This window comes from Gymnoscopelus microlampas, assembly GCF_963454915.1.
Source record: "Gymnoscopelus microlampas genome assembly, chromosome: 19".
NCBI classification, from domain to species: domain Eukaryota; kingdom Metazoa; phylum Chordata; class Actinopteri; order Myctophiformes; family Myctophidae; genus Gymnoscopelus; species Gymnoscopelus microlampas.
The window spans coordinates 9,403,030-9,430,260 of NC_139956.1; the positions used below are offsets into that span (position 1 = coordinate 9,403,030).

Here is a 27,231-nt window from a genome sequence, read left to right on the forward strand (position 1 = left end):
TTTTCCCTCTGGATCAATAAAGGTCTATCTATTTTTTATGTACATTGTGAGAAAATGGTTTGATTTCCAAAAAACTAAGCATTGTCTGCAATTAATCTGTTAATCATTTACATTATATATACATAATTCATTGGCAACTCTGCCACCAGTCTCTTCAACAATGTTTCAATTGATTGAATCGTTTATTTGATTACATCTACTCTGGTACTGTTTGACACATACAACTCTCAGTCATTATAGGTTACTTTTAAATGAGTTAAACTAATATGTTGTTTAATTTGTTCCATAAAAACAATAGCATTATCCAAAGACATTGAGGGATACTGCAGCAACACAAAACACATTTCACAGGCATACCTACTCAGCATTGCACGCACATACCTAGTGAACAATGGACTGCAGGGAAGAATAATTTCTGTATATAAATTCTATGTTGTGTCTCATTCATGAGTTTAAAATGAAAAGAATCCACACAACAGCTTTGATCTGACGAATGTTCCTAGCCTCGATCTCAAGGCTTTTATTTTCCTTCGTGTTTTGTTCAGAAATATGTTCCTTAACACAAAGTGTCAGCACAACGTTTCGCCCACAGTTTGGCCTTCATCAGGTTTCTGATGAAGGCACAACTGTGTGTGTGTGTGTGTGTGTGTGTGTGTGTGTGTGTGTGTGTGTGTGTGTGTGTGTGTGTGTGTGTGTGTATATAAATGTACAAAATCAATGTAAAATTGATAATCAAATCGTATTATACATTCAATGCAATCATTACATTGTATAATATTATCCAACACTATTATATAATGTATTATTTTTTTGTTAGTAATATTATATAACGCTATTATAAAATACATTTGAGATGGATGGTATTCTGTGAGTGTAGTTGTTCTGCAAGGTCGCTAGGTGTCTCTGTCCGTCGAATGTGCTCCGTAGCCAGTTACACTCACGCACGCACACACACACACACACACACACACACACACACACACACACACACACACACACACACACACACACACACACACACAGCAAAATTGGAACTACATTAGAACTAATCCTCTCGTTGTAGCATATTATCAGTGGTGTAAAGTAACTAAGTACATTTACTCAAGTACTGTACTTACAATTTTTTGGTATTTTTTACTTTACTGGAGTAAGGGCCTACTTCCAATTTTCTGTACCTTTACTTCTACTCCACTACATCTCTACTCCACTACAATTATTTGAAAACGTGTTACTTACTAGTTACTTTGTAGATTTTAATTATTATTACAAAACATACATTAACCACTTCAGCTCTATATACGGCTATTTTCAAAAGTGTTTTTAAATAAATTGTATACATTTGGAAACTTGTGAAATGGGACATTCTGCAAAATAAGTATTTTTACTTTTGTACTTTACGTACATTTTGATAACATTACTTACATTTTGAATACCACACTTTTACTTATGTAAAAAAAAAAAAAAATAGTACTTTTTCCACCACTGTATGAGTGCAAGTCCGTTGGGTTTGTGTGTGTGGAGCCTTTCCAGTGGGCGGTTTGTTTTAGATAATAGTAATAAATAATTGTCTCCTTCTGCTCTGTCTGCTGAAGGAAGGAGAATAAGACCAGACGATGTGGACAGAAGGGAAGAGACGAGTGTTTTAATTAATCTCCAAAGAATAGAAACTGAAATGGGGAAACGGAGCGGGAGGTGGATGAAAAGCAGTGCACCGCTCTTCTTTATCACGGTGGGATAAAGAAGGGTCGTCGGGGGGAGTGGGGGCAGTGTTGCCATGTCCGCTTATTATAAGCGACTTTGGGCTTAAGTTGCTAGTAAATATTTGCAAGTTGTAGTTCTGGGGGGGATTTTTTCAAATGCTTATTTGGGCTTGTTTCCTAATGCTGTTTAAACTAGTGGTTCTCAAACATTTTCATGTCACCCCCAAATTAATATATCTGCAGACCCCCCGTCTGTATGACAGGGACCCACATACAACATTTGTGTTGTTAAAATGTTTAAAAATATGTTCCAACATTTTTGAAAATGTCTTAAAGATTAAAAAAAAAATCTGATCTACAAGCTCACAACGCTTATTTTAGGCTTGTTGTCACTTGTCATAGACCTGTTTGCTTGTTGTTTCTCTCGCAAAACCTGGCAACACTGGGGGCGGTGGGGGGCGTTTGTTTTGTTTTTGTTCCTCGGCGTCGGTTCAACTGAACCAACCTGTGTGTGAAATGGCTTCTTCTGCGTGTCCGCCGCTACAAGCAAGCAGCTAGAAGAAGAAACATAAAGAGATGTGGATGGAGGAGAGAGGAGGCGTGAGAGACAAACACAACGAGAAGAGAGGAAAGAAAGAAGAGAAAGGAGAGGAGGAGGAGACCCCGAAAACACAAGAGGACGACGGAAACAAATCCCTTACCCCTCACTCACTCACTGCTGCTGCTAGCTAGGAAGCTACTTGTTAGCATGCTGGAACAATGCCACATTTTATTGTTTTATAAAACATTTACTACGTTGAACAGTGCGTTATAATGTTGTGATACTGGACGCTGACACCGTGTGTAAACATGAACCACCGTAAAAGCCGTCCCAGAACGCAGCCTGGGTGCTAAACGCTGGGAACAGAACCGAAAAGACAGTGAGTGGATTGATGAATAAATGGTGAAATAAACGTGAAGAGGAGCGATAAGTCCAACCAAACACCTCTTAGGCTGGGTCTCTATGTGCTAGCATGGTGGAGTGAAGGGTGTTTCGATTTTCGGTCTCTTTTCGGGTGGTACGATATATCGTGGGATCGATTCCCGCGTCGGACCGATATCGATACCGATATCGTTCCGACCATGGCAGGGTCTCTGGTGGCGGCGTGCCGCAGCCTGGCGCTGTCCACATGGCTCCTGTCCTTCTGCTTCGTCCACCTGCTGTGCCTGGACTTCACCGTGGCCGAGCGGGAGGAGTGGTACACCGCGTTCGTCAACATCACCTACCTGGACCCCGCCGCCGCGGAGCTCCGCACCGACAAGACGGAGTGCGGCCGCTACGGCGAGCACTCCCTCAAGCGCGACGCCAAGGGGATCGTGGTGCTGCCCGGCTCGCCCCACGACCGGACGGGCTGCGACGCCAACACCCGGTTCGCGCTGCCCGCCGGCCAGGCGGTGCCCTGGATCGCCCTCATAGCCCACGGGAATTGCACCTTCAAGGAGAAGATCCGCCACGCCGTCAACCAGAACGCGTCGGCCGTGGTCATCTTCAACGTGGGCTCCAGCAACGCCAACGAGACCATCACCATGCCTCACCCAGGTAACGTTATTATGATGATCACCACACAGAGAGACCAGAACCCAGTAACTGCACGATTAATCAGCAAACGGTCATATCGGTAGTGGCAATATTGCCATCTGCCTTTAAAAAGGAATATATCGACCAAAAAAAAATGCACAAATCGGACCATTATCAGAATAATATATCGGTTTTAGCCGATATTTTATTATATAACATTTATGTTTGAATGTCACGTTGGAAAAGCTTTCTATGATGAGGCTGCACACTTTTTTGGAAAAATGTTAAAATTTACATTTTGAACTAATATGTGCATCACGCATCTGCACCCACAATCATATCTACTGTATAACGGGTGTAAGGTAAACCCTACTGGAAACTGTATCGCAATATCTGTATCGATTTGGTTGATTTGACTATACAAATAATTGGTCATCGTTGTACTGTCAACTAGAGTTGAAGAGAATAATCAGTCAAGATGTATAATAGTTTAGAGTAGTGGAATAAAATGTATACAAGTATTAGTAATGTAATGGTTTAATTAGGTGTTATGTTGTGTAAACATTTGTAATATGTGTTATTTACAACTGGAAGGGGGAACACATGAAGATGTCATACAGGTATGTGTTTCCAGGTCAAATCTGCTGCCTAGCCAATCAAACAAAGCTATGGGAAAATGAAACGGAACAGGAAATTGATGTACCATCCTTTGGAAACCTGGGACTACTGTTATACACACAATGATTCCCCTCTACAAAACATAAAATTAGTAATTTGATGAATCGTCCGTCTTTTATTCCAACTCGTAGCGATACTAGTTAGATCACTCGATTCAGCATTCATGGGGGGAACAAAAACAAAGCGGTGCCAACCCGTAAACCACATTCTAGAAGGTGTGGCCTAGACTGAATCACACTGGTCAGTTCGGAATGAAAACTGGTAGACTTTCCTCTGTGTAGAACGCCTGGTGACGTGAGGTCAAGGGGTTTAGTGTCTAGCTCAACCTCGCAATCCTGAGCCACTGTCACCACAACAAACCCATGCTTGAACTGAACCACCTCTAATGTAGTCTCACACAACAAACCCAAGCTTGAGCTGAACCGCCTCTGATGTAGTCTCACGCAGGGGCGTCATTTGGGGTTCCAGGGGATGGCAATTGCCACGCGTTTAACCTCTAAATCGGGTCTTTTTCATTTCCTCCACCTCCTGAATGTTCTTTTTTTTTGCAGATTAATCTGATTTTAGATCGTGACTTAATTATAGACACTTGAAACATATGTTCATTAATCACTTTAAAGGGTTAGGGTTAGTGCCTCAGATGTTGGATCATGTTGGCTACTGCGAGACAACCCCCAGTGATGTAAAGCCTAAACAACCATTTCAACGTAACTTTACCTAAACTTAAATGACCATTTCAGTATGGTACACAATTTACAATTAAGGCATTAAGTGTAACTGGGTAAAATGTCAACAAACAGGGTAAATGGTCACATAAGTAGAGTGCAAATAAAAATACATTTTTACATTTATATAAAGCAAACTGTCTTTTAAAATAACATGTGAATAAGTAACAAACCAACATAACATCTGCATTGTTAGTATAACCAGCATTTATCAATACATCTGGAACACCAAGTGTTGCCAATACAATGAATGAGGAGTGCTAGGGATGAGTTGGAGTCTAAAGAGGTTAGTCTTCACCAGGCTCGACACGGCAAACATGATTGCAGGGCTATTCTTAATTAAAAGCTGCAGCCTGCACTGCCTGGCGAGGATTGATTGAAAAGTCTAGTCGGAAATGTACGCCGTAGCCGATGGCCGAAGCTGTGAATACAGACATGTCTTTACACCAATCTCTAACCTAATGCCTAAACAAGGCCATTTTCAACCTTTTAACTGAACTTGGGTCAGCTCTGGATGTTCAAGCGTCTAGATACAACTACAGATAAAAGAACGAATGGAGTACAAGTATCAAAGTCAAGGCACCCATACAAAGCATACAATGCAAGGGAAACCTGCCAAAATGGGATAGCAAACTGTGTGACTGTGTGTGTGTGTGTGTGTGTGTTGTGTGTGTTTATCACTATGCATGATTTAGGTTTATGTGGTTCTTGGTAACTTGGAAGAATGTAAAAGGGTTATGGCAGAGCACTGGGTGACTTGTGATTTACAGTTAGAAAGCCTCAGACTACTGGAAAATAGATTAGTCTAATTAACCACTTATGACCTATTGTATACATCGCTGTACAATAGTGTCCTGCATAAATAGCCGATCTACAAGCTGACAACGTGTTGTCAGCTTGTAGATCGGCTATTTTTGAAATCGGCATGAATCAGTACACATATATATTGGCAGCACTGTACAAGGTGGAAGAGAGATCTGCAAGGTATTATACACTCACAATTGGCCTATATAGAGATGTGTAGAGTCATAATAGTCTATCACCTGTTATTTGTAAGCCTTAAGTACCACACAACTGTTACAGGACCATACGGGTGGTCTGGCATTTCCACAGTGGTTGGGGGGGGGGGGGTCTGGTTTTACAGTACAGTGACTAACGACGACCCCCATAACTCAGAGTTACGTAAGGGTCCATTTGGAACCACCTCAAGGAACCCTGAGGGTTGCTGGACCCCACTTTGAGAATCGCTGCTATAGTATATAGAGCAGGGGTCTTCAACAGGGGTTCCGGGACCCCTAGGGGGTCCTCAGAGTTACTACAGGGGGGCCGCCAAATTTTTGTGTCATAGGAACTTTTTTTTTTACATTGACCACTTGAACCCTAGCATCCTTATTCAGAGGAGATCTAAAAATAAATAAACAATAGCAGATCTACAAGCTCACAACGCCTCGCAGCGCAAGGTGTTGAAATGTAGTAGGGGGTCCCTGCTCCATCTCTCTCAGCTAAGGGGTCCATGGCCTGAAAAGTTAAAAACGTTGAAGACCCCTGGTATAGAGGGTTTGTTCAGTAACAAGGGTCTCCCCGTCTCTCCAGCTCTTTAATAAACACAAAATACATCTTCAGGTGGTTTTCCGATTTAAATCAGGGGAGAACATGTTTATCACCGTCCAATTTAATGGTGACCCATTTGCAATTTTGTATGCTCATTTCTTTTCTTTCAGCACTTCCATTTTCAATTGTTTATCCTCTATCCTGTAACTTGTATTGAGTCCTTTCACATGATTGGATGAAATTGGTATCCCAACCTGACAATGTATTTTCTGTTTACTAAAGAAGTGGGATACATAGAGACATCTGTTACTGATCAAACAATCTATATATAACTATAACACCCCCTTTTTTATAAAACAAATCAATTTAATCAATTATACAAATACATCTATTTTAATAAAAAGTAATTGATAATCAAACAATGTAAATATATTTATGTCTACTCAAGGTAGGCTATAGTTATGATTTTGATGCATTTTTAAGCGCTGATTGATTTGAAAAGTACAGCCGAAAATAGTCCCTCCCTGGAAAAAGCATTTATTTGTTTAACAAAAGTTAACATTAATATAAAATGGGTAGGTCAAATTATTATAATAACCATACCGTGAAAGAATATGTAAACACATGTGGAATGTTAACAACATTAACATGAAAATAGCTTGTGATAATAAACCTGTGTGTGTGTGTGTGCAGAGCCGCAGGAAGGGTGGTGCGAACGGTGCGGCCGCACCGGGCCCCGCGCTACGGGGGGCCTCGCAAAAAAACGGGACATTTTTTTTTTTAACATGACACCCAACATTAATGTTTTGAGGGCAAAAATAACCGCAAATAACCACCCAAAACTCTCGCGCGCGCGGGTACTCCACGCATGCACGCGCGCTGCGCGCGCGCGTGCGTGCGTGCGTGCGTGCTCGCCAACTCCGCACCGGGCCCCGCATTTCTCCCAGACGGCTCTGTGTGTGTGTGTGTGTGTGTGTGTGCAAACATCTGTCACTAAGACCAAATGGCATGCCCTATAAAGTCAGGGTCCGTTGGCAACGTTTATAAGGGGTCATTTTAGAGTCACAGCAGCATATTTGTGAGGTCGGGGTCAATGGTGAAGGTTAGGCGTGTCACGCCGGGGGGGTTACGGTTAAGGGCATCCATGTCAACATGCGAGCTCGCATGTGTGCATGTCATTGATCCCATGGGTGTATTTTTAGGAGTGGACCTAATTGATCCCGGTGGGTGCCCAGCTCGCCAGTGACAGCTGGACTGTGTGTGTGTGTGTGTGTGTGTGTGTGTGTGTGTGCGTGCACGCACGCCTATGAGACCAGACACACATCCTAACCACTGTGGAAATCAGTGATCCGTGGTTCCTCTCTCGTCTGTCATGGTTTTAAAGGAGATTAGTTCCGTTCATTTGGTTTCCTTAAAATGAGAACATGTAGAACCAAAGTGATAAAACCATCATGATAAAATGAGAAATGAATAAAAAACACAGCAGAATGTAGAACAGTTGGTTCCAGCGACTTTTACAAAACACCAAAACAAGAGTTGTAACCACTTAAAACCCTACACTTAGTTGACCAGAGCCCTCCATGGCTCTATACCAGGCCACCTCCTGTTTTCCGTATACACTAAATACAGCATCTTCGCTGGATGCGACACTTTGTGGGCTTGTAGATCGGCTGTATTCATCGAATGTTCACTAGGGTTCATGTGGTAAAAAACAAAAAAAAAGAACCTAACTTTTGCTCACACGCTCACTTGTTTGGTGAAAGGCCACTCTAAAGGTCTCCCACACAGAAAGAGAGGTTGTTTGTAATCTGGGCAGTTTAATGTGCAGTTATATTCGCAGGGCACCACAGTAGTTGACCACAGAAATGTCAACACTAGTGCTGCCAGAGGTGCCAGTGTGTGTGCCTGCACACACAAACAGCCGCTTCACCGCCAAACTGTTGTGTCGTTTAGCATGTGTAAACCTGCAGTTGTGTATACATGCTACTTCACTGCACACATTCCTACTGCCCGACTTGTTTTTTTAGACTGCCACGGGTTCTGGAGACAGGACAGGCTAGAATTTAACCCATTAAGATCGGGAACGCATCTGTGTCATTTTAGATTTTAGGTAGAACCATTATTTTATAATTTGGCTATTCAAAAATAGCAGATATGCAAGCTCATAGCGAGCTTGTAGATCTGCTATCTTTTGAAAGATCGTAAAAATGTGTGCAGATCTTTGAATATATATATATATATATAGTTGTTAAAGCGAACATTTGTAACTCAAATCTTTGCTTCTAGGGTTCCTGCAAATGTCTTCTAAATCCTAACAGTTTAAAAAAAAAAGTATGTTTCTATAATCAATGGTTCTCAAACCTTTTCATGTCAAGGACCCCCAAAATGGTATGTATTTGCCCACGGACTCCCATCTCAAAACGTGTTGTTCCAGGGACCCCCAGAAGCACAGATCGAAGTAAAAAATGTTTGCTTTAAAACATATATATTTTTAAAGATTTCCTCACGTTTTCATGATTTTCCCCAAAAATAGCAGATCTACAAGCTCATAGTGTGGCACTCGGTGCCTCGCTATGAGCTTGTATATCTGCTATTTTTTATTAGCCAAAGAAATCTTAAAATTATGAAATGACAAGATGCTTTACCGGTCTCAATGGATTAACTGAATGAAATAAAAATCGAACGGAACAGAATAGTGACGTATTTTCTATTAATAGAAATGTCCCTTTCTACTAGTATAAACCTAGAACAGATATAGAAATAAACGTAACAGGATCTGTTCCTCTCCTCTGTGGAAAGAACGCCTTGGGTGTGTGTGTGTAGGGGCGGACAGGTACTGGGTAGGTCATTTTAACAGGCTCTAACATGTTTACAGTCTCTTGCCTAACTGTTTGAAGGGCAGCCTTTGACATTTGTGCGTAAGTGTGTGTCTGGTGATGTGCACTTTGTTGTGTTTTCCTGTGTAACGTGCTGCTCGTTAATAAGTACAGCTAAAGAGAAACATTGCTCTCTCTGTGTGTGTGTGTGTGTGTGTGTGTGTGTGTGTGTGTGTGTGTACACGTGCGTGTGTGTTATTTCAGTGTACACCTGGAGGAGTGTTAGTGTTACAGACAGAGAGACAATCTTTCCTGTTTGAAATGTGACAATTTCCCCATCCTGTCATCAACACAGCTGGGAGTGTGTGTGTGTGTGTGTGTGTGTGTGTGTGTGTGTGTGTGTGTGTGTGTGTGTGTGTGTGTGTGTGTGTGTGTGTGTGTGTGTGTGTGTGTGTGTGTGTGTACGGTGCGCACACAGTCCATATGTACTGTAATAATGACAGAATGACCTTCCTTGTGCTATTTACAGTCTCAAGAGAAAAGGCTTGTGTGTGTGTTTGACCGCATACTTGCTTGGCTGCAGGTCCCAGTCATAAGGTTGACCGTAAAACTGCTGATTTTCGAGAACAGCCTTGGCGTAGTAGTGTACACACACACACACACACACACACACACACACACACACACACACACACACACACACACACACACACACACACATGTTTTGATTTCATACATGCCATGTTTTATGGTTTGTGTTAATTCCTGTCCTGAATGTTATCAGAGTCACTGAGAAAGTGTGTGTGTATGTGTGTGTCCTTACAACCACACACACAATTGTGTAGTTGTAAATAGTGCTTAAGTTATCCTTGTATTGACATGGACTGAGGGTTTGTCTTGAGGTCAGAGCTAAGCCTACTGGAATCTACAAGCTCACAGTGCATTGTAGCTTGCAGATCGGCTATGTCCGTTATAATTTTTAGCGGTGCCAACCGCTCTACACTTGACTTTGTCCGTATGTCCGTCCGTCCGTCCGGATGAGCACGGGATGAGCACGGCAAAGAAGCAACACATACAAGCACACACACACACACACACGGACTTGGAGATTGCCTATGCCATCTCTCCTCTCATTGGCCACACGTGCCACTGGTTGTCCGTCCGTCCGTCCGTCCGTCCGGATGAGCACGGGATGAGCATGGGATTTTAAACAGCTATAACTCCAGTTTGCAGCATGCCACCAAGTCCACATTCGGTATGTGGACTTACACCACCAATAGGCACGAGCATGAATTGCTGAAGTTATCAAAGAGGGGTCCAGGGACCCCCAGCGCCCGTATGAGCACGGGATGAGCACGGGATTTTAAACAGCTATAACTCCAGTTTGCAGCATGCCACCAAGTCTACATTTGGTATGTGGACTTAGACCACCAATAGGGACCAGCATGAATTTCTGAAGCCCCGCCCCCTCTGTCTTCCCATTGGCTGGCCTTCAAACAGCCATAACTCAAGTTCGCAGCATGCTACGGAGTACACATTTTGTACATGGACTAAAGCCAGCAATAGGGACTAACTGTCATTACTTAAGCCCCGCCCCCTCTGTCTGCCCATTGGCTGGGCAGCCATCATTCCAGTTTGCAGCATGCTACCAAGTACAAATTTGGTAAGTGGACTCTGACCACCAATAGGGACGAACTGAAATGAGTTAAGGCCCGCCCCAAAGGCACCGCTTCCTTCACACAGGGTGTGATTTTTTGTATACATCTAGTCGATTAGATTCGATGAACCTTTGCACCCCTAATTGCTCTGTTACAATCCTGCTCCTTCAGGTACAGGCGAGGTCGTGGCCATCATGATCCCCGAGCCAAAAGGTCGTGAGGTGGTCTCCCTGCTGGAGCGCAACGTGACGGTTACCATGACGATCAGCATCGGCACGAGGAACCTGCAGAAGTACGTGAGCAGGACGTCCGTGGTGTTCGTGTCCATCTCCTTCATCGTCCTGATGATCATCTCTCTGGCCTGGCTGGTCTTCTACTACATCCAGAGGTTCAGATACGCCAACGCACGAGACAGGAACCAGGTACCCCCCCCCACACACACACACACATGCCTGATTTATATTCTGTATACCAGTGTTCTCAAAGTTCCAGCAACATTTGTTGATATAGCATCAAAATTAGTTGAACCACTTTAATCCTATATACTTTAACCCTGTTATTTGAAACAAGCTGATCTACAAGCTCACAAAGAATCACGGCTATTTTCCAAAAAATAGCTAAGTATAACTCGGGCTATAAGATAGGAAAATTGTTTGAAGGAAATGTTGCTGTTGGTGCATCATAACAGAGTTTTATCTAAATTCAAAACCATACATGCCATAAATGCACTATAGGAAGCATCGGGTCAGTAGAATTCCTTTCATGCAATGGGAAGTGAATGAAGTGTACAACCACTTTCTGTTAGGTGCTGTTTGGCACCTAACAGAATTTGAATTTGATATGGTCCACTTTCCTATTAGTAAGGACAGCAGTGTTCTGAATGAACTGCTGGCATCTTATCAATTTCTTTTTAGGGAGACCTTACAGGTCACCGTTGCAGTAGTCCAGTCTGCTGAAGATGAATGCATAGATAGTTTTTCTAAATCTTGCTGAGACATAAGTCATTTAATCCTTGATATATTCTTAATAACTCTGTAATTGTGTTAATGTGGCTGTTGAAGTTCAGGTCTGAGGTTTCTGGCTTGGTCTTTAACATTACCGATTTGAAGCTGAGCAGCACTGAATTTTAATCGTTCTTCCATGGTTGGTTGCACTGGCTTAGTGATAAGACCCACCACTCACTGAAGTGACTGCTGACACAGCTTCTTTGGTAGCAGTGTGCTTCTTCAGGTCTGCAAAAAACTCTAATAAAGCACACACATCAGTTGTTGGACAGAAGAACAAGCTGCAGTGTCCACACACTGGATCATCATACTCCCATAGTGAAATGTAATAGATTCACAACAAGTTGTGAGCTTGTAGATTGTCTAGGGCTGTTGTCGATTAATTGTCGATTAATTGTCACTCAAATAATTGCATTTAACGATTTAATTGTGTGTTTGGCCATTGAACATTATGAATAAAAAAAATAATTCTGTTTGCCTTTTAGGCTTCGTAATCAAAAAGATATGACATAACTTGAATATTCAAAGAAAGTATTGACATGTTTAATAATTTTATACATTAATAAATAGCAGAAATAGCTGATCTACAAGTTTACACCGCGTCACAAAGTGACGCGTTGTAAGCTTGTAGATCTGCTTTTCTTTCTTAATATTTGAAAATGTGTGAAAAGTTTTCACATGGAACCGATTATGACGATTATGGAAAAAGAATTTGCGACTATCTCAAATAATTGCGATTAGACGATTATGTAATAATTGTGACAGGCCTAAGATTGTCTATTTTCGGCAAAGAGAGTTGGTGTTGAGGGGTACCCCGGTCAACAAAGTATATAATGGTTAAAATAATTCATCAATAATCTATTATGTGCCATTTCTTGATTAATTTAGTAAATTGTATTTAGTTTAACTTCAATTAGTCAATTAAAGAAAAACATTTTGGTAGATTAATCAATTATTACCAAAATCATTAGTTTCAGCCCTGATTCACACACAACCACACACCCAGAAAGACAAACAGTATTCATGCATGCATATGCGATGATCATATACACAATGTTCTGAGGCCGTCATGTCTTTGTTCTTGTCTCAGCGTCGTCTGGGTGATGCCGCTAAGAAAGCCATCAGTAAACTGCAGGTTCGAACCATCAGGAAAGGAGACCAGGAGACTGAGGCCGACTTTGACAACTGTGCTGTTTGTATCGAAGGTTACAAACCCAACGATGTGGTCAGGATACTGCCATGCAGGTACGATAACAGCCTACATACCTGGTAACATCATTTGTACTCATGACATTAAAGGTTTCATGACATTCATTTTATTTATTTTTGTTTTGTTTTATGACCTCAATTACACCCAAAAACTGAACTTTGAACATTCAGTGGATTTTCTGTGGTCTGGGGTTTTCTGAATAATTAGGCTAAAAAAGGTGCTGGCCCCTGGACTTTGATGTCACAGTCCATTAATCCCGCCCCCTCTCCTCCCCGCCCCTCCCCTATCCTTCTCCTTTGGGGGGAAGCGGAGCAGAGGCGATGATTGACAGGCAAAATCCCTCAACAGCGACACCCGCATTTTTCTTTCTTTAAAAAACACGTCAAACACGTCAATGGCACTGAATGAGTTAATTTCCACTGTTATGCTGACGGTATGCAGCTCTACAGGCCGCTAAAAAACGATATTGCAGACAATTTGTCCCGTTTATTGTCATGTCTGTCCGACAGTCCGATACTAAGCATTGGATGTCCCAGAATTTCCTCCGGTTCAGTCAGAGAACTCATGAATAGGTGAGATCAATAATAGCTTGAGAACATTTTATTTATAAAATGTAAACACAAACAAGTGTGAATATTATATTTGATCTTGGCGTTCAGGCTCTGCTATACATTACCCCCTGCTCAGCACATTAGCAGACAACCATTGAGAGCAGATAGATATAGATCTATAACAAACCCCCTCAGGGGGAAACAGAACCCTTAGGGAAAGCAGAGCCTACTGGTGGTGGTGGCAGCAATTCAAACAAAGCACATTGCCAATTTTGGTCATCTGCTTGACACGTCACATACAGTACATCGTCCACATAGAGCTACAATGCACATGCATGTAAACCTCTCCAGTGTATCTGCCTGAACTAGCTCGCAGGCTACGCATCCTTTTAAATGAGGCAAAATCAGATTATTGTGTTCGGCTGCCCTAGTTCCACCCACTCCTTACAGTCAGAACTTGGTTTCCTATCCTGTAATGTTACACTCGCAGCCCACAACCTCGGTGTGATGTTTGACTCTGACCTTTAACAAATATTAATATTCAAATATGCTGATCCCTTATTAGCCTGTACCTTAGATCCTCAGAAAGGGCCCTCCTGGTTGTCCCTAAGACTAGCCTCATTATCCGGAGCAATCAGGATTTTGCAGCACCTAGGCTTTGAAACGCCCTACCTGGCTCAGGATCTAAGGCTAGCAACAGAATGGCTTCTTTGAAGTCGCTTCTGACATCTCTATGTCAAGTGTTTTTCTTCACTGTTTTTGCATGTGACAGCCCTGTTTGTAACTTGTTTATGTTCTGATTATGATTGTTGTATCTTATTTTACTCCGTTTGCTGCTTTTAACGTTGTTGTTAGTTTATTATTATAAGTACATTTAACTATTGTGATTGATTATATGTTATTGTAGATATCTGTCCTCCACGTCTTGTGTGTTATTTCTGGCATTATTTCAGTGTATTGATGTGATGTGATTATGTGTTCCTGTGCACATTTATTTGATAAGACGTGTTATATCTGGTATTATTTCACATGGATTAAAGTTCTCAGTTGCCACGACGGATTTCAGTCCTTTAGATTTCATAGAAGCCAGCATGTCTTCGATGGAAGCATGTTGCGCAGAGAAAATAGCCGAATCTACAAGCTCTCAATGCGTCGCTTGTAGATTGGCTATTTTCGGTTGTTATTTTAAGATTAGAGCATTTGAAGTGATGAAACTAGCAATGTGTTCAGAAGCATCTTCCGTAAAACCCTAATGGTCTGGGATATGCATAAAGCAAATGTTAAAGCCTCAATCTGTGATTTATTCACCTGGTTGGCAGTATGTATAACAGCAGGAACAATATTACTAAAACATCCTTTTACACATTATTCTATTTCTGTTAATTGTTGAGGAAACGGCGCCTGTGTGGGGGGCTGCTTTCATAGTGTTTCACACATTAGGACTGAACATTTTTCAGTCGTGAGATTGTATTTTGCTTTAATCCATGAGTTCAGTGTATTGATGTAATTGTGTCTTCTTGTAGACATCTGTTCTTTAAGACAGTGCTTCTCAAACCTTTTCATGCCAGGGACCCCCAAATTTATATATATTTGGCCACGGACCCCCATCTGTAAATATGTTGTGCCAGGGACCCCCAGAACCAAAGATTTGTATTTCCTTAGAAAATATATATATTCAAAAAAATGTCGGTTTGGCACTATGAGCATGTACGTATATCTGCTATTTTTGAATAGCCAAAGCATAAAAGGTTAAAAATTATTGTTGGTGTTATATTAACACATTTTGCTGGGGACCCCCTGGAACCTCCCCAAGGACCCCTGGGTGTCCCCGGACCCCACTTTGAGAACCGCTGCTTTAAGACGTGTGTAGGCCTGTCACAATTATTACATAATCTTCTAATCGCAATTATTTCTGCATAATCGTTTCCATGTTGAAAATTTTACACACATTTTCAAATATAAAAAAAGCAGAAATGACAGATCTACAAGCTTGACAATTAATCGTCAACTTAAATTTGTAATCGTGACAGCCCTAGACGTGTTATTTCTGGTATTCAGTGTATCGATGTGATTGTGTTCTTGTAGACTTGTAGATCTATTGATAAGACATGTTATATCTGGTATTATTTAGTGTATTGATGCAAGTGTGTCTTATTGTAGACTTCTTTTCTATAAGACGTGTGTTATATCTGGTATTGATGTAATTGTGTCTTCTTGTAGACATCTGTTCTATAAGACGTGTGTTATTTCCTGTATTATTTCAGTGTATTGACGTGATGTGATTGTGTCTTCTTGACTGTAGGCATCTGTTCCATAAGACGTGTGTAGATCCATGGCTGTTGGACCATCGGACATGCCCCATGTGTAAGATGAACATCCTCAAAGCTCTGGGCATCGCTGTAAGTACAACACTTACACACTAGTACAACACACAATACTATGTGTACAACACTACACACACAAAGAAACAAGAGCACTCGAGCTACTGGTCGTGTCTGTGTTCCATTCCATGCGTCTCCTTGTCCCCGCCGTTGTCAGAGATATATATATATATATATATAGCAGAGATATACAGTATAGCGGGAAACGGTTCATGGTAGAATAGTGTGCAGAGTAGACCTTAGACGTCACTCCCCTGTACCGTCATGCCAGCTGTTTGCTCTACACCAGTGGTTCTCAAACCTTTTCATGTTACCCCCAAAATGAAATGTATATTTGGCCGCGGACCCCCTTCTCAAAATATATTTTTTCCAGGGACCCCCAGAAGCAAAGATTTGCATCACAAATGTTCGCTTTAAAAAATACATATTCAAATATTTGTCACAAGTTTCATGATTAAAAAAAAAATAGCAGATCTACAAGCTCATAGTGAGCTATAAGCTTGGATATCTGCTATTTTTGAATAGCCAAAGTATACAATATGGATAAAGGGGTTAAAATGATTGTGAAGTGAATGCTCTACACAGTCAGCCGACCCTCACACAATTCCCGCTCTTATAAGTTAGATATGTGGCCAAAGATGTGAGTAGACAAAGACTATTTCTTTTGCCGTATTAGGAGCGGGGAAGTGCCCTTAATGTGGCGCCCGGCGAGCAGTTAGGACTTAAGTTTCTTACTCAGGGACACTTCGACACATACCGGGTGAGGGAGGGGGTACTGGCAACGTTACGATTAAGGCCTATCTACCCACTCAGCTAAAGCCCACTGTTGATTGCAACAGCATTTCTGAACGCCAGCCAGAGGTAGAAGTAATGGAAAGTCACAAAGCCAACTTATAACACAGAGAGGACCAAGTCAATGGCTTTTTTGATTTGGCACTTTACTTTGTGATATGAGTTTACTTTGTGATATGAGTTTACTTTTTGATATGTTTGGATATGGTTCCACACTGGGAAACTAGGAACCAGTGAGAAACCGCCAGTATGGAACAGGAATTGTGTGAAATAACCACAATTGATGCTTAAATTGGAAAATGGTTTTGTAGTTTTGAGACAAATCATTAATTCATGCTTGTGTGTATCATTATGTATGTTTTGTATTTAGTTATGGAATGTAGTGTTATAGCAGAGTATTCGGGATTTATCTGTTTCAATATTTTTATTAAACAGTATTTGGGATTTATAACAATTTAAAAACATGCATATGCTATTATATATTAGTTATTTATGATTGGACATTCTTATGCTATAAAAATGAATCGGTTATTTATGATTGGATAAAATGATTCCCGGACAAAACTGTCAATCTCTACAGACATATTTGTGTGTGTGCAGAATAGCTGTTTGTTCACAGTGTTTGTGGTATTTTCATAATCTTCTTTAGGAATGTAAATAGGGTAATGAGAGATATTTCAAACCAAAATTACCCTCTGGCTGTGAGAAACCTGTAGGTGACAGGTAGTAATTAAAACTTTTTTTCCCAATGACGCCCTCGTCAAACTGCACTCTGGGGCTGAATAACTGTACAATTTCTCAGACGTGTGTGTGTGTGTGTGTGTGTGTGTGCGCGTGTGTGTGTTTTTTCTGTGGTTCTTCTTGGTAACTTGAAGAATGTGAAATGGTTACGGCAGAGCACTGGGAACTTGGAGTGATTTACAGCTAGATATCATCAGACTACTGGAAAAGTTTGCCACATAATAATTTAACTTATCATTTGAACGTGTCGCATAATTCAAGCATGCATTGGCAGATGTCTCTCTGTCTGTATGGTGGTTAGCTTAAGAATGCACATAGGGCCACAGAAGCCCACTGTGTCTTTAACCACTTGCACTTAGTTGGCCGGGGTTCCCCAGGGTTCTATTTCCCTCGACACCAAATCTCATCAGTAAAAACAGCTGATCTACAAGCTCTGAGTGTGAGTGTGTCTGCCCCGGACAGACACACACACACGCACACACACACACGCGCGCAGACAGTCACTCACTCACTCACTCACTCACTCACTCACTCACTCACAGACCCTCTCCTAGATGGCTCGGCCGCTAGAAGCCACTCTGTAAAAACAAATCTGTATTCCCAGACCTAAATCTGGTGTTTGATTGAATATCAAAACAGTTTGAAAATCTTCACCCACCATGGTCCTGGTTGGATAGAACAATGGTTCCCAAACGTCCCAAAACATGGTGTGTCCCCGGGACCCAAACGTACAAAAACACATCATGAATTAATCACTTTTTATTTTTGAAAACCTATTGAAATTATAAAAACAAAAACGTAAAAAGAAAAAGGCATATTTGCTCAAGTCACCACCAATAGAAATGGTTGCGTGACCCAAAAATAGGTCCCGAGCCATTGTCTGGGAACCACTGGGATAGAAAACCAGGACTGAAGTTGATGCTTGCTGCAGGGTCTCTCAGAGAGCAGTTGAAACCATCGATCTCTATCACATACAGACATCTTTTATCTGTTTTCAGAGCCTCTGGACCTAGCTGATAGACAGTGAAATGTCTCTCTCTCTCTACCCAGTTCAGTTCAAAATGTTTTATTGGCATGATAAAATGTGTTTATATTATATATGTGTTTACTTTGGACATTAAATCCAGTTCCACTGGATTCAATGTCGTTATTAATTAGTTACAAGCTCTTAATAACAGACATGCAAACTTGTAGCTTTTCAGCTACAATAGCCGTTTTGAATCCAAATAGGGCAATTGTGTGACACCTGACCCAAAAATGTGTTTGCATGCCTGTAATAATTATCCTTGGTTAAATATTTATAAAACCCACAGAAAGACTTTGAGCCTGGCATCCTATTTTGGAAATGTCATTATAGGCCATTGTCCAACATTTAACCCATTGAGACCTGGAACGCATCTGTGTCACTTTAGATTTCTTTGGCTATTAAAAAATAGCAGATATACAAGCTCATAGCGCGGCACCGAGTGCCGCGCTATGAGCTTGTAGATCTGCTATTAAAAAAAATCTTGAACATTTTTTTTTTGTTTTTTTTCAAAAAAACTGTTAGGATTTAGACAACATTTTTAAGAATCGCCTCAGGTCTTAATGGGTTAAAAGAATGCCCCCAAAGTAGCGAAAATAGCCAATCTAGAAGCTCACGCGCATCACCGTGCAACACGTTGTAAACTTGTAGAACGGCTATTTTCACTACTTTTGCGTGGCACTGTCATCTGCCCATCAATATGACAAGTCAGAACAACATATACAGTATACAGTAATTTATAATTATAATAATTAATGAATAATAATAATTTAAATGAAAATCTCTTCCTCTCTCTCAGTTGAATGCTGATTGCCTGGATGACCTGCCTCTGGACTATGAGCTAGCCATGGGTATGGGAGGGGTGGGTTTAGGAGGGGTGGGGGGCATGGCTCTGGAGGCGGTGGTGTCGGGGGCGTCCAGCGAGGGAGCGCTGAGCGACGGGGACTCCTCCGTGGTTCTGGACCCCGGGGTCCGACGGATGGGTCTCCCCCAAGACTACCAGGACCCCGACACGCTGAGAGACAGTCCTGTCACTGCTACCACTGACACACACACAGGTAGGCCTGGCACAATTATTACATCATTGTCTAATCGCAATTATCTGAGATAATCCCAATTATTTTGTCTCCATGTTGAAAAATAAATAGCTGTTCTTATAACTGCTGTTTTGACCCTTTTTTTTTGTATAAAATGTATAAATGTCAGTAATTTCTTTGTATATTTCAGTCATTTTACATATCTTCCCTGTGCAATGTTTGATAACGAAGCCTAAAAGGCAAATGAAAATGCATTTGTTTATTCATATGTTCCGATGTTCAATGCCAAAAACATCATTAAAACGCTAATCAGGATTATTAGTGTGACAATTTATCGTCAACTTAAATTAGCAGTCGTGACAGCCCTACACACAGGAACACACACGTGCACGCGCACTGAGAGATAGATAGACTACTGACACACACACACACAAACACACACACAGAGCTACTTTTCTGTCACATTCACATTGTCCTGTTTTGACCTCATCTTTGGCAGCTTAGAAATACACGGTGTTATGCTGCCACACACTGGTGACTCTGTTGCACTTCACCTGTTGCTGACAGTTCACATGTTAATATAAACGTAAATATGTGCAATGCTGTAGATCAAATCAAATGTTTCATTTCTACATATTTGACGTTATGCTATGATCATTGACTTGAAACTAATATATCGACTCTGTCGGGTGGAAACCTCGTATGTCCAAAACTGTTACTTTTCAGGATTTAAATTAAAAAACATCAAAAGTAGCCGATCTCAACTTTTGATTCTTTTTGATGCTTTTGTGTGATGCTGTAGTATGATCAAGTAGGTAAATGTACGAATAAAACACAAAGTTAGAATATGGAGGCGGTTTCTGCCCAACAGCAACGATATCAATTATTCATGTACATTTTAGTTTGTGACAGTGGCTCTAAATAATGTGTGTGTGTGTGTGTGTGTGTGTGTGTGTGTGTGTGTTGCCTCGCCTCTCCCCGCAGGTGAGCTCCAGCCAATGGCGAGCAGCTCCTCCGTGGCGTCCTTGGTGATCGCCGTGGAGACGGGCCTCTCGGACGAGGAGGTGTCCATCGGGTCCATGGAGCGCTGTCCCCTGGGAGACACCAAATCCTGAGGACCCCCAAGGACCACCAAAACCCCCCTCCCCCCACGCCCAAACACGCAACCAAAAAGACGGACTCGAACGCACAGTGGATTTGACACAGGGTTGGACTTAGAACCAAACCAGAATTTAACAAGTCTAGGCCAGTCTAAACGCGATCTAAGCCAGTACCAGCATTGGATTCTGGACCGGTTTTGAACCGAGAACCAGGGCTTTGAGTACAGACGTAATCCTAATTTATACGATGGCATCACGCGTCGGAAAGAGCCGACTTAAATCGGCTTTTTCCGTCATATGACGCCGTCGTGAGTCACAATACGAATCAGGCTTTAACGTTCCAGTGACAGAACGACCCAGCTGTACTCTCAATCATTAGAACAGATCGTACTGTAAACCAGGATGTCACAGGTTTGATCTCCGGGATAAAGACACTTCATCCCCTACCTGCTCTCTCGTTGTGAGTCAGTGTAGAGATCAGTTACAAATCTAAAATCCTAAATGTGAGATCATGTGACTTTGGGTTTTAAGCCAGGTGGTAAGGACATTTTCAACCATTGTTCTGCTTCACCGATTTCTCAGAATAGATCAGAACCACAATGGAGAACCAGTACTGGTCCACAGCCTAAAATAGAACCAGGGTGCTTTTTTGACCCAGTTTTTGGTCCATTTGGGTCGGAACAGTGTAGACACAAACTGGTGTAAACAACTAGCAAACTACAGATTAAATGTACTGTAGCTTTGCTTTTTTTAGCTAAGTATAGGTCAGTTATAGAACTCTGTTGTCACCAAAAGTGAGACAATCCAAGCTGTACTGTACTCCGTGTCTATGTGACCCAAAGCAGGCTAGAACCAAGCTGGAACTATAATCTCCACATTTATCCAGGGTTAACTTGGCAGAGCTAAGTGGACCACAGTCTTGTATGTGACAGGGTTTATATTGAACCTGTGAGTAAATGAGCCGGCCTGGTCTCAGATGCTGCTACCTGGAGTTTAGCCTGGATCTGGGTTTAGCCTGTTTTTTTTTTAACTCAGTCTTTTCCTGGTTTTACTTGGACTTTACCTGGGCCAACCTGGGTTCACCTGCCCGGTATCTTGTGGGTTAATCGGTCCGCCATCACACTTCTGATTTCTGTTTGACCCCCTTCCTGAAAACAGATCCACAGACCAAGCTCATCCTGTCCGTCTGTTTGTCTCACATCCCCCGACAGGGTTCCAGACGGACAGACAAACTCTTTCAAAGTCAATGTGAATGTCTCTTACCTGACTGGACACTAGCTGGATCAAAGGTTTGAGTGTAAATGCATGAGGTGGGATGTCCAGACCCACATCTTCAGGACCGATACAGGTCTAAAATGTAATCATAAGGGAAGTTCTTTTTAAGTTGGATAAAGCAGGCCTTGGGAATGTGTACGGTCTTCATAAGCATAAAGACTGACTTACAACGTAATTGCACGTGGGTGTTGCGCCCCGAAAACGGTCTACCTACGAGCTGTCATTGCGTCGCAGCGCGATACCTTTTGAGCTTTTATGTCGGCGCAACACAAGACTCCATGTTGGACAGTATGTTGTTGACCGGCCTAAATGACATGCAAATCAGGATGACCGCATAGCGTGTGTTTGGATCTGTCCAGTTTAGCACAGAGTGACATGACTGTTGGGACATTCTGGAATATTCCTGGTTCTCAGGTGGAATGCGTCCAGAACCAACACGAGACGGACCAACACCCGCTTCATCTCCAAATGGAATCTCAAGGAATTTGATCTCTAATCGTTTCTTTTGTTTGATGTAGAATCCATGCAAAGACACACAAAGGACACCTCGTTGTGTGCGATGTCGTTGGTAATTCTGCATCTCTTCCATGACCAGTATTTGAGGAGAGGTGGAGAAAAGAATCGGAACACAGTTCTAGATTTTAACGTGGACTTTTTTTTTTTTTTTAAGAATGACCTCGATTTCGAAAGGAGGCAACTGGAGAATCCTGGGTAATGGTGTGAACTACTGCGTGTTTTGCAAAGACTCGGGACTGTGTTCTGCCTTCACGGTGACAAAGTATTATTACCACAGTTCCACTGCAGTATTCAAGTAACATACAACTACACAGTATTTTGTAGGTTTATTCTCTGTGTTTGCCTGTGTGTCCTGTATAATTCTGGGGTCAGTACATTAATGGCCCGTCTGTCTGTGTGTGGTAGTAAAGGTCCTGAACAGGGTCCCTATATGGCTGGATTAAAAGAATTGCACACAGAAAACAAACTTATTTTTTGACAATTTACCATTTTTAAAAGTTGGAAAAGTAGAAATTCACCATTTGCGCGATGTGCTACTGGTGACAAACACTTGTGTACAGAACCACGTTAGCAGTGGAGGAACAGGTATATAGGAACCCTGTCTTTAAGTGTTGCCTTGTTTCCTTATTTTCCTCTACTCGTCCGTCTGCCTGTTCTTGCCTCTGTCCGTCCGTTTGTCTGCCCGGACCAGAATTGTCTGTTGCCATGGTAATACAGTATGCTGCCTTTTTATTTTTTAGGACAGGCACCTGCTAGGGTGCCCCCCACCCCCCCGCCCTGTCTGACAATCAAACCTTGTGTTTAGCATCCGTTGGTGTCCTTGTGGTGTTCCTGCATCAAGGAACATTTTTAGATGTCACAGCAGCTGACTGCGTCACACACAGCTCTAGATGTCTGTGTCACAGGCCCAGCTCGCCTTTCATATACCCAGAACCACACGGTTAGATCGGTGTTCTCAACGTCGGGTCCGGGGACCACCAGCAGTCCAAATTGTATCGAATACGCGTGATATCAAACTGGGTGTCCTTGAAATTAAAAAAGGCTGAGAATCTCTGAACTAAACTATACTGGAACCCCAATCTACACTGTAAAATCCTCAGTGCTTATACCTGAGGCTGATTCTTATAAACAGTAGTTCTCAAACTTTTTTGTTATTCAACATTTTTCAAACACTTAAAAAGCAGATATACAAGCTAGCTTGTATATCTGCTATTTTTGAACATTTTTTAAATATTTTTTTGAATAGCCAAAGCTAAAATCTAAAATGACACGGATGCTTTCCCGGTTTTAATGGTTTGAAGGGTCCATTTGGTTCCATTTGTACACTCAGTTACAGATCCGTAGGGGTCCATTTGGACCCCCTGGTGATCCCCGGACCCGACGTTTAGAAACCAGTGTCCTGCAAGGCACAGTAGCCCATCCATGCACTCAGAGAACCATATAGTTATCTGTATCCAGTACCACCAGTCGACTGGCTAATGCCTGATTGCTCCATCATGGCACTTTGATTATAGGATCATCAGACTGGTATAGTTCCACTCGGTAGACTTGAACCAGTCACCTCATTTTGCCTTCAGGCTGTCACTGCCCTGAACATAAAGAGACACTCACACCTGTTCTTTATGTACCGTCTATTATTCCTTTTAGGTTTGCCAAACTCATGTGAAACCAGGCCCTCTGGTTGTGTGTGTGCTGTTGGCGCTGTGAGTTTCCAGAACGAGAGCGATAAAGATTGTCGTCTATTTTACTACTAAGAGGAGATGTTTATTTTTGTATAGAAGACCCCCTGGCAGACACCCACCATCCCCCCCAAACAATAACCTATCATCAGTGGTAATCGATCAGGCAGAATAAACTACTTGTGCAACTGTTTATATTTTGGACGCCAGGACCTCAAAGAAACCAGGAAATTAGGAACATGAGGCATTATTATTTTTATGTTTTTTCTCTTCTGCCCTGCAGAGTGAAGCAGCAGCGACTGCGTTTTGTGTGTTTTTCAAAGGCCAAAGGTCGTGGCTAGGGTTGTATAGGTTTAATATCCACATAAACGATAGCTGTGAAGGTCATGGCTAAGGGTATAGGTTCATAAATGACCCCTGTAAAACTACTTAACAACATGCTATCCGCTTGTGCTGGAACAGGAGGGCACTGTTGTTGCTGTAGACTAATCTCAAAGTGGGGTCCAGGGGCCTTCAGGGTTCCAAATGGACACTTACACAGGTCTGTAACTCTGAGAGTGTACAATGGAACCAAATGGACCCTTACCTTGATTTTGATTCCATTTGTACACACTCAGAGTTATGGTGGCCCTTGAAATTAAAAGGTTTGAGAACCACTGCTGTAGACCAAGAGGTTATGTCCACAGAAAGCGTTATTTTTTAATCTACCGGCTGTTCAAAGTTTCAGTCCATTTTCCGACTACATGTACATTATGACAAATATGTAACTTTTTAAAACTTTAATTTTATACCGGAGTATAAAATTAAAGTTTTAAAAAGTTACATATTTCAGTATAAAACGTGACAATTATTCGGTTAGGTACTTCATTGCGCGATATTGTGAGCATGCACAAGAATATTTGTGCTTATCAGTCCAGCATTTTGTGACAATATCCCTAGACACACACAAGACCCTCTTTTAGACAGCTCGTCCCTTGTAAGGCTTTCTGTGGACACAGCCCCTTCTAGGGTTTGGGTGTCATTACACAATGGTTTTAATTTGTTCCATTATTGAAATTGAGGCATCAGAACCCGTATGGGTAATGGTTCAAAATGTTTTGTTTGTGAATAGAACTTTCCTTTGGGCTTTCTTATGTTTGAGGTCCTGTACTATCTCCATTATTTCCTTGACTCCTCGTCACTTTTCCTCACATGTAAAGCACCAAGGTTTGAGGTCAGTTCACTTCCTGTTCAGTCGGTTGTATTGTTTTATCCATTTAATCCATGAGACATAATTAACCACAATTAATAGTTAATTAACCAACCCTAGGTCCCCTCCAGGGATTAAAGCGGTTTCTCTCACCTGCGGTCCACTGTTTGGAACATCTATCTTGTTGGTCTACAGACTGAAACACTGAACACTGAACTGAAACATGAACTGATCTCACCTCTGGTCTGAATCCATTTCTCCTGTTCGGCTGGTAGAGAGACTGAGGCTGCTGTGGCTCACTGGTTCCAGTTTGAACACATCACACGTCTTGCTGCTCTACAATTATTATGTCCCAATATGGAAGAATTGTAAAAGATTATTTAGGCCTATGTCAGAAGACCATGTGTCTTTACGGTTTCTGGAATCTACAAAGATGTTTTAAAATTGACAGTCTGCATTTTAACTGGTTTTTAATTTAGTCAAAAGAAGTTGACTATTTTTTGTTTATCATTTCTTTTATTGGTTTAATTTGGTCATTCAGTTCCAAAAGACCCATCTAAAACTCTTGATGACATTTCACAAATGTGTGAAATGTCTAAAAACCTGCATTGATTAAATCCAGAAGCCAGACGTGTTTAAAATGCGACCGGGCGTGTCACTGCCAGTAATGACGTCTGATTGGCTCCCATACTTCCCGTTCCCTCCTCTCCACACAGCCGATTGGCTGTTTTCACCCTGATGCTGTGTTGTGATTGGTCACTCGGCCTCCTGTTATGAAGCACTTTAATTAAAGCCCAGTCCACACCAATGATTCGCAACCGCAACTTGTTGCCACTTGCAACCAGTTGCAAGACTTTGCAGCAGTATTGACCTGTTGCAGGTCAGCGCTGTCTTGAGACAATGTTGCAAGTGGCTACTGGTTGTGTTTTGTATCATTGGTGTGGACTGGGCTTAACCACTCAAACCCCAGCATCTGTATTGTGGGGAAAGCTTTCGCAGAAAATAGCAGATCGACAAGCTCACAATGAATCGCGCTGCGACACGTTGTGAGCTTGTCGATCGGTTATTTTCCACAATAACAAAAATACATTCGTATAGAACCCTGAGGGACTCCCCTCAACCATATGGGGTTTAAGTGGTTAAGAGACTCTGCGAGGTTCTGGAAACATCTGTTTGATGATACCGCTTCTGCTCTCCTATCTCCTGCCCTCTGCATCCTTACATCCTCTGTCCTTCCTGCTCTCATTTTTCTGTTCTCCGTCATCTATTCTTCTTTTGTCTGTCTGTTGCCGCCTCTTCACCGCTCTTCTCCATCTTTTCTGTCACTCATCTTTCTTTTAATTTTCCTTTCCATCCTTCATCAATCTTCTCAGCTCTGCCTTCTCTTTTCATTGTGTCTTTTTCTCCTTCATTGCCATCTTTCACTTTCCTACCAGGGTCTCTGTCGTTCTTTTTCAATTCAGCCTTTCATTTGTTGTCTTCTCATCTGCTTCTCTCTGTTAACCTGTCTCTCCATCAGGTAATGCCAGCTCTTCTGTCTTTTAACTTTTCTCTCCAACTCTCACTTTTAACCTGTCTTTCCATAAGGTAATACCAACTCTTCTGACTCTTTACCTGTCTCTCCAACTCGCGCTCTCATATTATGGATGCCAGGTTAAAGAGGTTAATATAAATAAAATACACCTAAAATGCTATTGATTTTGTGTAACATTTGCTTGTAAAACGTCTATCGTAATTGTCTTCAATCCAGGATCTGGGAGAGATGGCACAGGGGGAATCATGGTTAAAAACAAACAGAATCTTTTCCACAACCTTACAGAGAGGAGGGGGAGAATTAATTAGTAACCGTGGCAACCTCAAGAGTTCCCACGGCAACAGGGTGTGGTGTTGGGCTGGGTTTCTATGGTAGAGAGGTGGACTTTTTATTGTGCGGTTGTTTGTTTGACTGTACATGTACACACACACACACATGTAAATAGGAGCTGTCGCCATGTTGATTTATGTGTTGAAATTGTTGCACGTCTTCAGTTTGACTGAGTTTCAATA

General features: G+C 41.9%; 1 protein-coding gene across 2 annotated transcripts; it reads left to right on the forward strand.

Annotated features, from left to right (window-relative positions):
* The first annotated feature begins 2,151 nt into the window (after nucleotides 1-2,151).
* On the forward strand, nucleotides 2,152-27,231 carry LOC311035291 (RING finger protein 150-like). 2 transcript variants are annotated; one of them, XR_014599690.1, is made up of 7 exons: nucleotides 2,152-3,279; nucleotides 10,858-11,108; nucleotides 12,781-12,935; nucleotides 15,754-15,850; nucleotides 19,189-19,447; nucleotides 20,411-22,081; nucleotides 22,140-27,231. XR_014599690.1 is itself a non-coding variant. In XM_084043400.1 (6 exons), the coding sequence occupies exons 1-6, from the start codon at nucleotides 2,823-2,825 to the stop codon at nucleotides 20,539-20,541; spliced, it is 1,350 nt and encodes a 449-aa protein (XP_083899526.1). In that variant the 5' UTR covers nucleotides 2,152-2,822; the 3' UTR covers nucleotides 20,542-27,231. The 2 variants fall into 2 exon arrangements, 1 of the variants encoding a protein (XP_083899526.1); XM_084043400.1 differs by having other exon boundaries at nucleotides 20,411-27,231.

Coding starts and splice junctions, on each gene's coding strand:
- LOC311035291 (XM_084043400.1), top strand. CDS start 2,823: ATGGCAGGGTCTCTGGTGGCGGCGTGCCGCAGCCTGGCGCTGTCCACA. Junction 11,109..12,780: donor ACGCACGAGACAGGAACCAG/GTACCCCCCCCC, acceptor TTCTTGTCTCAG/CGTCGTCTGGGTGATGCCGC. Junction 15,851..19,188: donor TCAAAGCTCTGGGCATCGCT/GTAAGTACAACA, acceptor CCTCTCTCTCAG/TTGAATGCTGATTGCCTGGA.